Raw genomic sequence first — 17142 nt, 5'->3', positions numbered from 1 at the left:
TGATGCTCTGAGAGATGTAGCAGAAGCTTCAAATTTATGAGCAGAGCTAGTTTGATCCACCTGACAGAAGAATCCTTGGGTAGACCATCCATGTCAATTGGAAGCACAAGTTTAACCACCAGGCTGGTCACCGGATCATTCACCAACAGTTTGATCCTCCTAGTAGCCTCTGGAACCAGTGTAAAAGACTTAGAAAAAGAAATAGGATGGTTAGCTTTGGGTTTTGCTGGAGCTTCCCATTCAACCTTCACCAAGGCATAAAAAGCTTCTTAGAGGAGAAATCCTGAAGGAGTTGTTCCCGATTTTGGGGGGGGGGGGGTATCGCCAACTCTTCTGGGAAATTTAGGCCTGGTTCCTTCTTTCCCTTGGTCTTATGGGAAATCTCTAGGACCCTCAGCACCTTAAGGAGCAGTCTAGTATACTGCTCCTGGGGGGAAAGCTTTGTTAGCATCAGGGTGACTATGTTGTACTAGGAAATTTCCCCTCTTCTAATAGTTCCCCTTCCTCCTTGGCTGAGGAAGAATAAGATAGCTCACAGTCCTCAGTTTGGAGGCTCAACAGAGGGCTGTGCTCTCTATGGCACTTGCGTCCTCTTTGATCTAGAGGATGGGGAGATATCCTTCCTCCTTCCTCCTTTTCTTGGAATCAGATCCCCCTCGCACTGGGTTGCCCCTCTTGTCCATCTGAGGGTCCAACCACTAGCTACTTGTCTGTGCTCATTCGGGACTTCTTTGAATTCCTTCTTATTTCTGTCCTGAGCCATGCCAGTAGGTTTCTTATAATAACAACTGCACTTAAATACCTCTCTTCTAGGCAGAATAATGCCAATAAGAGTGGTGAACAAGGTCAGTATTATCATTATCCCTCCAACTACTTCACCACTATGTTACAGTACCACTCTCTCTCTCTCTTTTTGTGTGCATCTGCCTGATAGGACCAGCCCCTGGTTGAAAGCCTGTTGAAAGGCCTGTGAGGAGGCCCAGACTAGAGAGCTGGACAAATCTAAGTAGCAGATTATGCCCTCTGAGGCCTGGGAGGTAGCTAGGCCTGCAATTCCTGCCAACAGAAATTTTCCTGACAAAAGGGGTAAGTGAAAGTAAAGTGAAAGTACATCTCAGAAATCCCAGTCAAAGAAAGAATAAATAAAAAGGACTCCCTTTTATTTAGGTCAAGCTGGCTCCAAGGTTTCTGCTGCTCTTCTCATTTTCCTCCTTCCTTTTGGGCTCCCGTTCCCTGCTAGATTACCCTGGTTCAGTTGGGGCCGTTGGGATTCGAGCAGCTCCTCTGCTGCTGCTGGGACTTGCTCCTACCAAGCCTGTGGGAGTTGCTGAGAGTGTTGGGCTCCATAATAGACTACCATGGACTCAAAACCACACCCTTTGGTCATCTTGAGGGGGAGGGGGTTCCTCCCAGCCTGAAGGTGGGGACAGGGCCGTATTAATCCATGGCTGAACTCCTAGGCTTTCAGACATTTCAGGCCCCCTCCGGCACTTCAGTCTTTCACCCCACTACAGCTGACAGCTTGATCTTAGTACAATAGGTACTAGACTGCAGTACATAGCCCTATATCCCCTTTGAGAGTCTCCTAAGAATTCTATTCACAATTTTAAAAATATTTTTATTGTGTGAGTAGAACTCTTCAGGAAAGCACATTTTGGGGGTATAATTGTTCAATTCTGTAACAAGTGAATAATTTTTTTTATTATTTATTAAGAATATATAATTTATGGATAGTTGTTTTAATATAAGAGGCAATTTGTTTCACTTCAATAAGGAAGCAGTTGATTATCTTATTAACAGAAGTTATAAAGAGTACCATTTAATTGTAATTTATGTGGGGATGTAAAAATTGACAGGCCCCTAATCCCTGCAGGGCCCCTAGGCTTCAGCCGAGTCAGCTTTATGGCCCTGGGTGGGGGCTCTTGGCAGTAGCCTGTGGTTGTGGCTGTGGAAAACTAGGAGTACCTAGGACCGTCAGCTCTATCGCTCACCATCGCTCTGAAGCAATATGGATGGGGGAAGGGGCAGTAGAGCCCTTCCCTTCCTCTGCAAGCTCAATGCTGTTCTTCATCCGGGATTGCTGTGCTCTGTAGAGCCCTGCTGAAGACATCCTGCTTGGAAGACAGGGCCAGAAAGAGTGGAGATCCCCTAGACAAGCCCCTCCTCTCTGGGATCAAAATCAGCTGACTGACTCTGCCTTCAGACAGGAGGAGCTATATCCCAGAAGTAAAGACTGCCCCACTCCTGGGACCACTGAAGAATGTGATAGTTGTAACAAGCTTTGTATATTACTGGTGTCTCAGTGATAAAGCTAAGAAACACTGGTAAAAAAAACACAAAACAAAATCCAGTCTTCTTCCAGATCTAAGAATTTCTTTAATTAATAGGAACAGTTTTAAGAAAATAAGATGCATCTTTTCTATCGGAAGTGCAGCTGGAATCATATATGCCAGATATTGGAAAACTGAAGAAATGCCCATGTTACGAGAATGGCCAGTCAAAATTCAGTTAAGAGTTATATCTTATGTCAGAAACAAAGAAGGGCAACAGAGGAATGAGAATTATAGAGATTTTGTCATGTTTTATAAATTACTGAAATGCTAAATATGTTAGGGTCAAGGGAAATCCGTTTCCTTTGGTAGAATAATATTTTTGTTGCACCTGCCAAAACCAAATGGTGCTTTTTAAATGATTGTTTCTGCTGCCACCCAAAGTCTTTATCAAAAAAAAAATCTTTTACACATTTGATTTTGATTGCTGTACATCAATAAACAAAAATGTCATGACAGCCTATGCTAATAAGCATCACAAAAGTGCTCATTATCAAAGATTCAAATTGCAAAATGTATTCAGATATGTTTCAAAGACTTGATAAAAACATATACTCTCTAGAGATGTCATGCTTTTTAATTGTATCTATGCTACATATTTAGACTGATTAAAAATAATTTTGGCCACTGTTATTTCTCTGATCATTGCAGTTTGGTGAGAATATGCTCCTTACACCACCACCATCAGCGTTCCTGACCCAAGACAGCTAGACAGGTTTGAATGGTTTCAATTTATAGTGCAGAAAAACAGAACTGCACTTACCTGTAACTGTTGTTCATCGAGTGGTCTTCTGTGCAGGCACACAAGGAGGGGTGTACACACACAGGCCAACCATGGGGAGAGTTCCAGAGCTTTCTAGAAGACTAGGACTGCGCCCTTCTCTCTTTGGCACTTTCCCGCTAAAAAGATCACATGATCAGGAGGAGAGGCGCTATTCTCTCAGTTCTCTCCATGCTGCTGCTGGAGACCCCCCGAAACTAAGGTACCAGAGAGTTCACAGCAGGGCAAGAGGGAGGGATATGTGCCTGCACAGAAGACCACTCAATGAACAATAGTTACAGGTAAGTGCAACCTTGTTTTCATCTTCGTGGCTCCTGTGCAATCCCACATTGGGAGAGTAGGAAGATTGCTAACTGAAGGAGATGGGTGTGAAGCTCTCAAAGTAAGAGACTACAGAGGACCACCTTCCAAACAAATGTTTAGTGTCTCATTGACATTCACCCAGAGGCGCTTCTAAAGAAGCAGGGAGCTCTCTAAAAGTGTCCCTGCCAAAGTACAAGCAAGAACGTAGCAAATTAAAAACAGCACTCTAGTAGGGAGAGCTGTGCTAGGTAAAGGACATTGAATAGTCATGTACTCAAGGGAGAGTGTGATAGCCTCTACCAACCCAAAAAGGAAGGGTTGTGTGAGGAATAGGATGCTGCCAGGTCTGTCTTGGAGCCTCAACAACTAATACAACCAATAGTGTGAGACATGAGGGCTGAAAGCCAACTCCTGGTAGGGAATCCTGACCAGGGCACTGGACACATTAATATTGTAAAACTCTATTAATGGGGGGCATAGATTAGAAACTCACAATGTCCTCATTCCACAGGTGGACGTGCTGTACATGGATAATGAAGCACCAAGGAAATGCAAAAAGTTAACAAGGGGTTACACACTACTTTAAATGTCTTTGGAGATCTAATAAGGAAGAGGAAAGTTTAGAGTGTTCGACTCCCAAACATAGTCAATAGCACCACAAAAAAAAAAGGGGGGGGGGTCCAAGTCCTGTTACAGCCTCAGTAGAAACCCTTACCCACTTAGAGGTACAAGTGATGGTCGTCATGGAGCAGAAATTGCCACTCAGAAAAAAACTGAGACTACTGCTAGAGTGCAGGGAAAGGGGCTGATCACAACTGCCAAAGCCATCAGTGGGAGTGAAAACATAGCAAATCCACACCTCCAGGTGTCTTCCCTCAGAGCCGACACAGCCAAGGAGAGGAGGGGCCTTTATTCAGGCAGGCATACAGGCAAAGCCTCTGGAAAACAGCCTCAGAACTGAGGGGTCTGTCAGGACACATTTCCAGGCTTCTCTCCTAGGAACTGAGGGAGCAGTTGCCTTTAATCAGGCTGGCATGCAGCTGCAGCCTTGAAGGAAGGGCCATTGTGAGAAGGCTCTGACAGGACATACCGCTAGACTTAGCTCTTGGTGCTCAAGGGTGCCAGGAAGGGAGCAGATGCCTTTAATCAGGCTGGCATTTTGCAGCATCTTGAAGAAACCTCTCTTGAGCCATAACGACAAAGGGAAAGACAGGAACTTTTCTTCTTTAAATGTAGTTGTATTCTTCACTAGAATGTCTATTGAGAGTTAAAAACTTTTAAAAGAAATAATTCCCCTCAGCCTCAGGGATGAGGTGAGGGAAAAACTGAGAACAGCAATGGAGATCCTGTCTCTGTGGAGGCAAAAAGAGAACTGAGGGAATAATGCTCCTCCTCCTGTTCATATGTTTTCGGCAGGAAAGCACCAAAGGGAGGAGGGGAGCTCCTAGTCTTCTAGAAAGTTCTGGAAATCTCCATGGCTGGCCTGTGTGTGCACAGTTCCCCCTCCTCCTAATGTTGGACTGTACAGAAGCCACAAAGATGAACACCTTATTCTACTCTACGTGGAACAGGCAAAGATGCATCTATGACCTTATGGACTATGATTGTAAAAGATTTTCCTAAATTTCAAAGGATTGTGATCTATCTCCCAGCTGTACTAGAAAAATCATGTGTGTTCAAAAACGAATATGGTATGACAAGAAATTTCAGGCTGTAAAGCTATTGCTGTGGCCCTCATTAGGAAGAATGGCAATAATCTCATTTCAGACAGCTTTTGGCAGCGCTGTACCTGTATTGCTTTAAAGGGGTTTCAGGATCTCAGTCTGAAAATATACTGTTTATCAAAATTAAGTTTCTTGATTTGTGCATTTCCTTGTTATTTGGGGAATTAACAAGCCAGAAGCAAGTAAAGGTACAAAAAGATTCTGTCATAGGAGACTTTAGGCAGCAGAGGGCGAGAACAGACAACCTTTGGAGCCTCTGGAGATCATTTGTGGATTATTACTTGAACAGCACAGTCCTATGCTCTCTAAGCCTAAACCACTGATTTTGAATGGACTAGGAATTACATAGGGTTGTGTTATAGATTTTGTGAATGATCCAAGTGGAGAAACGTTCATGTTACAGGGTAACCCCATAACAAACATTTATTTAGGGTATCAGCCAAATTGAGCTGTATTTATAGATTGCCTATCTCAGTGCAGGAGGAAATAATGTGTATAATTGTTGACCCACCAAGATGAATGTAGCCCACCAGGTACATCTGGGAGACCACCAGCAACTGTTTATACTGTATACCTGAAACAGCAAAAATAATAGAGGAGGGAAGGATTGCATCAAGCATATGGAGACTTTGGTACAGGCTGCATTTACCTCGGTGGGTCACAAATTATGCAGAGCCAAATATCATACTTGAAACTTCCACTGAAACTTCCACTGAGATAAAACAGCATCATGGGCATCATCACCCTAAGTAGTCCAGTGATGGAGAAAGCCCCGTTTAAGAGAAGATTATCTAGTTGCCTCTGGAAATCATGGCCAACTATCATGGCTTCTCAACTCTGCAGCAGGAATCATATTAAACAAAAACCTAAAAGAAAACGAGGAGACAACCTTCAGCATAAGTACTATGGCAGCAGATTTCTATAAACTAGTTGGAAGCTTATTTTCATACTTCTACATCAAAATCTGCTTCTACATCAGTATACAGCCCACCTGGCAACACAGCACCAGACACTGCAAATGAGCTCAGCCACAATGCCTTTCTCAAATTGTCATATCCATGTACAGTAGACATAAACCAGCTGATGATTCTTTTGAGCCTGATGAAGTATAGATAATTCCAAGCTGCCAACAGCTCCAAACAGCTCTGCTATGATTTGCAAAACATCATGCCAAAACATATGCAAATCCCATGCAAATTAGCCCTGGAAATCTAACAGCAGGATGAAAACCCCCTTTGGCTGTTTGATTTACATTCATTTCCCCGTCACTTATTTGCACCAATACTCCGAGTCTCTCTACATGATACTTCTTACACAAGGATGCTCAAGTGAAGGGAGACACAATGTTAGCCAGGAGGCATAGTTTAAAAGCCGAAGGCTGTCAATTTCCCCTCTCCACAGGAGGGTAGTTTGAAAAGACAGAGCCTGACCACTCCTCAAAGAGTTTGTAAATTTTATCTAATTAGCAAACTCTCTGAGGAGCATCTTTGCCGGCTGTCTTTTTAAACTGCCCTCCTGTAGAGAGGGGAAATTGACAGTCTTCCGTTCTGTTTTTTTAAACTACATGTCTCCGCTAACATTGCGTCTCCCTTCACTTGAGCATCCTCGTGTAAGAAATATTGTGTACAGAGATTCTCTGTTCCACAGCACCATAACACATTTCCATGGGAAACTGTAGATGGTGGAAACATGTTAAGCAAAAGATGTAGAGCTTAGAAGAGTGAAAATAAGTAGGATGGGATTTAGAGCAGCCATGATCTCCTACCTATAATTTTGGAGGAGAGAGGAGGGGCAATGGAGCTGTACCTGGTTAGAGATGAAGGAACAGAAGAAAGTGGTAGTTTCCTGTGCATGGGGTTAAATGGAGGGTATAGAGAGGGACAGAGTCAACCCAGTGGGAGCCCATTTTTATTCTGCGTTGACAGGAATTTGAATTCTTTTTTAGCATCACCCACCTTGAGCCATTGGTATAAGATAGGCTATAAATCTGAACAAAAAACACAGCAATGATCAGAGTTCTCTGTTGCCTATGAACAAAATGGAGTGCATCATTAGTTAGACAGGCTCCCAGAAAGATCTGATACCTGTGATGAAATAACTGAGCTCAGCATTGAGACCCACATCAGCATCGGTACAGTTCAGGCGGACCACTTTGAAATCACGAGGAATATTTTCTGGAAGTGATACGTTGTAGACAGCTGGGAAGAAGGTAGGGTTCTCATCATTCACATCCAAAACTACAAGAGAGAATTTGATCAAGGATGACTTTGAGCTCTGCCCCAGACACTGTACGGCATTCTTAAAAGACACTCTGCCAGCTATTAATATTAGTCAGTCATTGGTTGTTCTACTTTTATTATGTATTATAGTTCTTAGTTATATATTATAGTTCTTAGGGGTGCAACCAGGAACCAAGTCTCTCTCACACTATCTGACTCCAGGAAAACTTATTCAGAGAAAGTATAAATGACCTAGCTGGCAAAACACTTGGAGAAAAGCAATGTAATTTAGCTGTAGGAGCTCCAGAGTTAGAATTATTTAACAGTTATGAGCAAATTCCATTAGAAGTTTTCCAATATTGAAACTCAAAATATAAAGATTAGGAAAGTATGAGAGACAGGTACATTTTTCTAGGTTTAAAAAAAGCAATCAGATATTGTGCACAATTTAAGAAAAGGTTATCACTCATTAAAGTAAAAACACAAACTAATAGTAACAGCATCTGAAGTGGTTCAAATGATAGCTTTCAGCTGAGCACCTGTGTTGGTCCAATAAAAGGATCCAATCTGAACCCTTCTGAATCTCAAAACTTTCTTAATACCAACAACTCAGCTATATCACACACAAAAAAAGTCAATACACTATAATGAGAACTTGCCCAACCTCTTCGGGTAAGTTCATAAATTACATCAGTGAAATAAGAAATGCAGCAGTGTCCCTCCTTCCCATTGACAGCTGGGACCATGGAATCCTAGCTCTAATTATGGCTCCTTCCTATTCCACGCTGACCTTCCTGGTGGATGGTGTTGATGTAGGGAAGAGCCACACTGTGGGCTGTGCCCACGCAGTATGGGGATTCCCATTCTATCTTGTCAGTGTAGGAAGGAAAAGTGCAGTATTGGCTCATATACTGCATCGGTAGCATGAATACTGAATTAGCGTCATGCAATGATGCCAAAAACTTCCTAAAAATCACAAACGATGTTCAACTTACTCTTGTTCAAAATACCCCTTTATGTCAAGTGAAGCCTCTTTGATCACCTCAAATATCTGCTGGCAAGCTCCATATAACCAATAAAGTTGTGACCTTTTGAATTTCAACAAGAGGTCTTATGTCTTCTGTTGCTTTGTCCTCACCCCTTTGATGCCAGGCCCACAATCAAGTTTTATTGCATTGATTGTTGTATGTTTTATACTGTCCCTGTTGCATGGTTTTTAATTGTGTAATCTGCCTTCTCAACAAGAAAGGTAAACTATAAATGAATTAAGTAAATAATTTAATTCAATAAGGTCAGAAGGATGTAACTCTGCAAAGAATGGAAGTATAACAGTGCAACTCTACACAGAGTTATCCCAGTCTAAGCAGTGGCTAAAACTGTAACTCTGCATAGGATCGCACTGTAAGAGAGTTCACCAAGTTATCGAAGAAAAAAATCGACCACTGCAAGCCTTACTCAATTTCAACTTGAATACTGAGTAAACACTCTTAGTTTATTAGTCTGAAAGAACAGTTCTGAGTTTCAGCACTAGAAACCTGAACTAAAAATGACCCAGGCTTTCTCTGTTGTCAAGCAGTCTCATTGCTTCCAAGCAGAGCTTTTTTTCTGGTGATATGTGCTGGTACATAGCCTCAGCACTTCTCTCCACAGCACTGGCACCTCTTTTGGCCGGTCGGTTTGGGCTCCCAAGGCAGCTAACATCATGAGAACTGGCACCTCTTTTTTCAGAAAAAAATCACTGCAAATGGCCTGGGATTACAAGAATACAGGAGTAGGGAGCAGAAAATATAATGTGACAAATCTGCGTGGATGGTGATGTTTGCAACTTTCAACATAATTTATAAACAGATTGTGCAGTGTTTGGTTAAGTGAGTTTTCCAGCTTTGAATCTACACAGATCCTGACCTTGAGCCACCCCTAAAGGGACAAGACCAGGGAACTGCACAGTCCTGGGCTTTGTATGCTTATTTGTCCATTCATCTGTTAATACAACATGCAAACTGGTACTTCACCCATAACTTGTTTCATCCTAAGCATGCACAATAAATTATCTGAAAGATTAAAAGTAGCAACAGATTACTGCACCAAACTTAAAGACATACTAAAACATATCTGAAGCATGAGCTAGCAGTAACAACGAGACAGTATCCAGAATGATTCAGTTTTTCTCACCTCTTACAGTGAGAGTGCTGGTGGAACTCTTGGATGGCACTCCAGCATCACTTGCCACTACCCGGAGGTAGTATTCAGCGATCCTCTCTCTGTCCAGAACAGCTGTGGAGCTGATAAGGCCACTGCTGCTGTTGATAAGAAAGTCCATCCTAGGCATGCCCACTTGCATGCGGTATGTTACCTGACCGTTCAAGCCTTCGTCAAGGTCAATGGCTACCACCTAAAGCAAAAGAAAGGCACAACTGTCAAAGCAGCGTACTGCTTTATTTCTTACAAGCTGGTACACAACTCAGTAGCTGCTTTTAAGGGTTGTATCAGCTGTCCCCCACCCCCACAACATTATATTACTTTATCAGCTGAATTTAAATTCTCCTAATGTTTGTGGGTATAGAGAGAGGAGAAGCTAATTAGCTTTGTGACCCAAAACATTCAAAATGAGTTCTTATTTAGCCCAGAAACATTAAACTGCTAACATAGGCAGGAAGTCTTGGATTGCCCGAATGGTCCATAGTGAATCACTGAGGGAAACATTGCTGGGTGCTGGTAGTCCTGCCTCCTGGCAATGCCAATCTTTCTCTTAAGGAGGCTAGGATGAAAGAAAAACATTAGGGCAGAAGGAAACAGAGCCCTGTAAGAGAAGTATCTGGCTAATTAAATATATTAAAGGGTCCAAGTCAGTCAGTGTTTTCTCCTTGTGTTTAGTTCTCCCAGTTTCCCTTTGGCTTTTCAAGTATCGAATAATGTGGACAGCACTGAGTGTGCCACCTGAAAGAAATATGTACCATATACTACCTCAAAATTTTAAAAATAATTTTTGCAGTTTTTTAAACAATCAGCCATTCACAAATCATTATATCATTACGAAAATCTGGCTCTCAGGTCCGCAATGGTTAGAGATTTATTATTTATTTAAATACAAGCTGGGAATTCAACGAACCTGAGAGAGACAGATTGTTATAATTTTATAGCAATATGTTAATTGCTGATTTAAAAACAAAAACAAAAAAGAGACCCCTGCACAGCTGGTTGGGGTGGGGAATGGCTTCCACGGGGGACTGGAGCACAGATAATGACAGCAATGTGGGTAGGACCGGGAAGATCCAGACTTTCCTGTCCACATGGGGGACACCTCAGCTTTGGTATGATCTTTCCCCAACCAACATAGCAAAGCTATGGGAAAGATCACAAGAAAGATCAGGGGGACCCAGAAGGTACACAGAATGCTGTGAGAAAGTGGACAAACAGCTCAACCCAATCATCTGTGGCATAAACAATCCCAAAACATTTTAAAAACACCATTCATTTAGCATATTTTTGAAATAAAAGGGACAAGGGAGAAGATTCACCTGGAAGACGGAAGACCCTGATGGAAGACCCTCAGGAATCTCAGTGATAAAAGGTAAGTTGTGGAAGGTGGGGTCGTTGTCATTGAGGTCCAGCAAATTGACAAACACAGTGGCACTACTTGTGGCCCTTAGGGGTGGTCTCCCACCTGCAGAGATCAGAAAAGATGCAGCATCAGTATTACCAAGTACCCCTTTCCACTTAAGAACCTAAAGAAGTGTTTTAAAGATTTTGCCATAATGAAACCCCTCTAAACCAGTTCAGGTCTATTCTGCTAAATAGTAGTTTGCTTTCTTTTAGAAATCAGACTTAAATGTCATTATCATAACACAGTTAAAATAAATTGCAGAACAAAAAAGATTAAAAGAGTATCTAACCTTAAGCAGCCTGTATTTGTTGCTGGTCCTGATGTGACAAATGGATAATAAAGGAAAATTGCATTTTTAACTTAAGTACAAGAATATGTGAGAATGTGGAAGCAAATCCTATATTTGTAACAAAAGGGGATACTGGATGCAAAGGGGTGAAAAGAGCAACTGAAACAAACATACGATCAGTGACGGAGACCACAATCTTCCTCATGAGCTCAGCTTCCTGGGGGTTTGGATTCTCTCTGTCCAATATAACTCCTGTTGTTCGGATCTTCCCTGTGGTGCTGTTAAGACTGTAAAATTTATTTGGTGGTCTGATGCTGTACACAAGGGAACCATTTTCTGCCAGGTCTGGGTCAAAGGCAGCCACCTATAGAGATCAAGAGAGCAATAGTATGTTGATATTTGGGGGGAAATAATATTCCTTTTCATTGCTGAAAAAAGGTAAGGAATGAAAAAGGTGGAGATAAAAAACCATAACTCCAGCTCCATATTCTGCTGCATCTAGGCACAGGACTTAGGATTTCATTGCTCTTGCACGTTTCAGTGATGCAGCACTAGGCATTGTTGCAGTGTAACAACATACAAGCAACACAGATAGTAAGAAATCATTAAACTCTTCAAATGGTTCTTAATAAGACATTTTTTTAGAAAATAATTTTGTGTTTCTTCATGATAGGGAAATAAACCCAGCCTTATTCCAACACTTTCAAACTCACACGCTAACGATGGTTGTTGTTGTCATGGCCCAGTCTGATAGTGAGGTCTCCTCTGGAGGAGAAGAGCCTTGTGTAGCCAGCCAGGACTCCTCAGGAGAAGAGGAGCCCTGTGTAGCCAGCCCTAGCCCTGATTCAGCAGAAGCCAGCAATCAGGAGCAACAGCTACTGGCTGATCAGAACTTGCAGCCAGCAGCTGAGGCACCAGCACCCTCTAGCTCCAATACTACAGAGGAAGCTCAGCTAGGGACTTCTACAGGTGCAGCGCAGCCAAGATCCTCCACCCCCCCAGGTTCACCCACGCCCAAGGAACGCCGCAGGCAGCGCCAGAGACTGGAACTGCAGGAGAGACGGCGCAGTGCTCGCCTCTTCAGCCAACGCCAGCTGCTGGAGAGTGACAATGAGTAGCGTCAGGATGGAGCCCCAGCAGCTGGCTGAAAACCACGCCTGGCTATAAAAGCCAGTTTGGAGGAACTGCCGGGTGTGGAAGCAACGTGTCAATTACCTGCAACCACTTCCTGGTACCTTGCATCTCACTCTTGCCTGCACCTTGCCTTGATACCCTCGTGCTCTGACCTATGGACTGGACTGGACTGGACTGGACTGGACTGGACTGGACTGGACTGGACTGGACTGGACTGGGCTTGGCTTTCTGGATCTTGGACACACCCCTGGTGTTTACCTTGGGCTCTGACTATAGACTGGACTCGGCTTGTGACTCTTGAACATTCCTTGGCTTCGTGTTAATACTTGGGCTACCAGCTTGGGCGGGCCCAGCCCATGACAGTTGTGGATTTTCCAGGCTGTATAGCCATGGCCTTGGCATTGTAGTTCCTGATATTTCGCCAGCAGCTGTGGCTGGCATCTTCAGAGGTGTAGCACCAAAAGACAGAGATCTCTCAGTGTCACAGTGTGGAGAAGATGTTGGCAGGTAATTTATATCTACTCAGGAAAGTGGGTTTGGGCTGAGTCATCCTGTAGGAGTTTCCCAGGGTGTGGAATGTTAATGGAGGGAGGCGTCACTGTATCCTGAGGAGGTTCTTTTGCATATGGATTGGTGCTTGATATGCTAATCTTCTCTGCAGGGCTATTGTGGGATGTGGAGTATTAGCCTGGTGTTTTGCAGGGCTGGAAGCCATGCTCTATTCATTCTTAAAGTCTCTTCTTTCCTATTGAAATTGTGTTTATGCTTATGAATTTCAATGGCTTCTCTGTGCAATCTGACAAAGTAGTTGTAAGTGTTGTCAAGTATTTTAGTTTCCTGGAATGGGATACTGTGTCCTGTTTGAGTTAGGCTATGTTCAGCCACTGCTGATTTTTCAGGATGGCCAAGTCACCTACTCCGCCCTCCCCTCTCCTCCTCTATATCTGACCAGTTTCTTTTTGCCCTCCATGCATCTGACGAAGAGAACTGTGATTCTCGAAAGCTTATGCTACAATAAAATTGGTTAGTCTTAAAGGTGCTACTGGACTCTTTTTGATTTTGCTACTACAGACTAACACGGCTAACTCCTCTCAAGTCTGCAGTGTCTTTCATGTTATTTTATTCTTGTCTGGATGCTATGCTTTGTGGTCCCGATGTAAACTTGTCCATAGCTGCAGGGTATATGGTATACTCCTGCAGAGGTGAGGGGGTCTCTACTGTCTTTTGCTGAACATAGCATCTGTTGTATTTTTCTGGTGGGTCTGAATACTGTTTGTAGGCTGAGAGATCTCTGTCTTTTGGTGCTACACCTCTGAAGATGCCAGCCACAGCTGCTGTCGAAACGTCAGGAACTACAATGCCAAGACCACGGCTATACAGCCTGGAAAATCCACAACAACCATCATTCTCCAGCCGTGAAAGCCTTCAACAATATATCACACTCTAACCACTACCCTGCACTGGCTGAACCAAACAAGGGAGAGGGCTGATTTTATGCAAATGTTGACCCTTGAAAAGTGATTCCTGTGATGGTGAAGGTGGGACAAATCTTGAAGGAATTCAAAAGTATTTACTTTTTGTGCAGCAGCAAGCATCAGTGAGAGAAAGAAATGTCTTAGCCCTAGCAGGAGGGATGTTTTTCTCTTTCCTCATTATTCAGGGTCAAATTAGATGTGCAGGTTTTTAAAGAGTTGGGGCCAGGTTCCCCAGACCCAACTCAGATCCTTGCAGCCACACAGCAGCTGTGGAGAATGGCTATTAATAAAGGAGAGCCCAAAGGGCCTCAGAATGGCACTGTGGGAGGAGGAAGGGCTCCTCCCCTCAAGGCATTTTCCAAAATAGCGAGTGGGGGTGCGTCTCTGTCTTTCCTGCTCCATTTGGAGTATTCTGTGCATGTGGAGCAGTAAAAACAGAGGAATAGACTCTGTTTTTTTTTAACAACAGGAAATGGCTTGAGGTAGGAAGCAGGAGCTCCTCCTTCCCCTGCAATGGTGTTCTAAGGTTATCAGTCCTCTGCTTGAGGCTGGGGATCCTCTGCTCCCACCCTCCGACCCCCACCACCGCTTACCTGGCTGGTGGGGGGGAAAGGCAGGGGAATGCACCTCTTGGGGCATGCTCCAACCTCTGCAGTCAGCTGATTTAGGCCCAAACAGGACCCCTGCAAAGCACAGGAGCACTCCAGGGTCCCCCAGTAGCGCTCTTGTGCTCTGAAGTGGGCTGATTTTGGCCCCAAACAGGCCCAATTTAGTCCACTGCAGAGCTTGGGAGTGCTGTCAGGAAAGCCCCGGAGAGCTCCTGTGCTTCACAGTGGGCCAATTTAGGCTCCAAATGGGCCCGATTCAGCCCTGAACGGGCCCAAATTGGCCCGCAGCAGAGTGTGGGAGTGCTCCCGGGGCAGCACAAGGCCTTGTGTGATGATGTTACTTTCCAGAAGTGACATTATTGCAGAGCCCCAGAAGTGCGTGCACTTTCCTCACACAAGAGCACTACACTAAAGGTGAGTTCCAGGCCTCCCACCTCCCACCCAGAGGGTATGGGAATATGGCAACCCTTGTTCTGAGTCCATTTGGGCTCTCCTTTATTTTTTTAACAGCCATTTCCCACAGCTGCTGTAGGGCTGTGGGGACCTGAATTGGGTCTGGGGAGCCCAGTCTAAAGTCTTTAAAAACTTGCACATCTAGGTCGATTCTCAGAGTGAATTCACTAGAAGTTTTCATTTGCCGTCCAAGATATTTTTACAAATCCAGTTAGACTTGGTGACATCAGTGAGGACAATACCCTTTTATTGTCTCCACTATAAAGGGAAGAAGAAAACAAATTCTCTATTGCTTAGGTAACTGAACCAACATTTCCCATCCTGCTGCACTACGCTACTCATTCAAGCTCCCACATTCAGAGTCTTATTTACCCTTAGTGATGTCAACCAATAGCCAGATCTAACTGACTATGTGTCAATATGATGTTACTACCTTTAAAATGTGATTCATGAATTGGCTAGTGTTCTTCCATTCCTTGTTCCTTGGGGATTTCTTTCCTGTATACTTGTGAAAAAAAAGAAGTGAATTGTTGATGTATTTCTTTTTCCATACATGTGACTCCATCAGGGTTTTAAACTCCTGTTATCATTTTTCTTTCAGATTCTTTCCTTAAACAATGAGCCAGAAAACGACTTGGTTTATTTGCCTGCTCAAAGTTTTTCTGTTTCATGAAAGTTAATTTCTTCTGCATTTCTTCAACTTGCAGCAAATTCAATTGATTTCTTAATTGCTTGATTTCTGCCAATGTTTTCTGTTGTCCTTCTAAAAGTTGAATTTTGGCTGTAATTTCATTCATCTGTTTTGCTTTCTCCTTCTCCTTCTTTTTTTTTGAAGTCAAAGCTATCAAATTCCCTCTCTTAAAAGCTTTGTTTGCTTCCCAGATTGTAGTGACAGAGATGCCATCGGTGCAGTTCATTTTGAAAAACTCCTCTAAATCCTTCTTACATTTCTTTAAAATACCATCTTGCAATAAGATATTATCATTCAATCTCCATCTTCTTTCTTTAAATCCACCTTCTCACCACTCTATCAGTAAAAGATTATGATCTGCGTATATTTTTGGTTGTATCTCTGCCTTCTGTAAATTCATTAATTTAATATCCCGCACATATCTGTCCTGGAATATGTCTGATGTCTATCTGAAAAAAGGTACAGTCTTTAGATTTTGGGTTTACCGCTCTCCAGGTGTCTATCAGATGTAACATTTCCATATATTAAAAAACATTTTTAGATAGTTATCCTTCTCATGTTTTCTTAGATCTATCCTTCTTTAGATCCATTACTCCATTCATATCCCCGCAGATAATAATTTCTCCTTCTTGGAAGTCCAACAATTTTTTTAAAAAATTCTCATAAAATGTTTCTTTTGTATTATTTAGTGCATATAATGTTGCTAGGGTACTAATTTTCCCATCTGGGAATCTAATTTTCAACAATATATCTCTTCCTTCAGAACCTTTCATTTCCTCAATAACATTTATTCATTGATTCCTCACATAGACCGCCACTCCTTTTTTCTTCTCATCTGCTAATGATAATTAGAGTTTACCAAATTTTTTATTATTTATGATGTGCTCATGAACTCTTTTTATATGGGTTTCTTGAATACATATAATATCCACTTTTTGCTTCCTTAGCAAATTGGAACTTTTAGATCACTTTGTTGGGGAGTTTAAGCCATTCATATTTACTGATAAGATACTGAAACTTACCATTTGTCTAATATGCCGCTACTTTAAGTGGATATTCTCTCTGTTTCTTCAGTATAAAGTATCTAGTTTTCTTATGTGTAAATTTTACCAGTATGTCACCTGGTTTCTTAGTCATTGCTGCAAATCTTGAATTAACCCTGTATATTTAATTTATATTTGGGAGTCTCCCACAATTTTAAAGTGGTTCTGCAGTAAAGCTCTGAATTCTTCTCCCAAGTCTTTCTTTCCAAGGTCCTTTGGAATAAACCGAAATCATAGGTTGGAGTTTCTACTTTGTACTTCCAAGGTTTCTATCTTTTGATTTGCTAATTCAAGTTGTTGAGTTAAAACTTCTTGATGCTGTTCAAAATCTTTATATTGTTTTTTGACTGTCTGTTTCCTGAACATTCTTCTGTACTATCTTTTGGATTTTAATCAGTCCTATTGAGAATTCTTGTTTTAATGTTGAGATGTCTTTTTTATCTTATTGTAAATGTTCTGACCTTCTGATTTAATATTCTTTTGAGTAT

At 42.4% G+C, this 17142-nt stretch overlaps 1 protein-coding gene across 1 annotated transcript in view; it reads right to left on the bottom strand.

Annotated features, from left to right (window-relative positions):
* Positions 1-17142, bottom strand: part of CDH23 (cadherin related 23) — an 819524-nt gene that overhangs the window by 194448 nt on the left and 607934 nt on the right. Inside the window, exons 24-27 of the mRNA XM_054983948.1 lie at positions 11425-11614; positions 10876-11021; positions 9530-9749; positions 7223-7375 (exon numbers count right to left, since the gene is read on the bottom strand). Coding sequence (XP_054839923.1) covers positions 7223-7375; positions 9530-9749; positions 10876-11021; positions 11425-11614 — 709 coding nt within the window. The remainder of the gene's footprint in view (positions 1-7222; positions 7376-9529; positions 9750-10875; positions 11022-11424; positions 11615-17142) is intronic.

The sequence above is a fragment of the Eublepharis macularius genome, chromosome 6, assembly GCF_028583425.1.
Source record: "Eublepharis macularius isolate TG4126 chromosome 6, MPM_Emac_v1.0, whole genome shotgun sequence".
NCBI classification, from domain to species: domain Eukaryota; kingdom Metazoa; phylum Chordata; class Lepidosauria; order Squamata; family Eublepharidae; genus Eublepharis; species Eublepharis macularius.
This window is presented reverse-complemented; position numbering and strand designations above follow the sequence as displayed.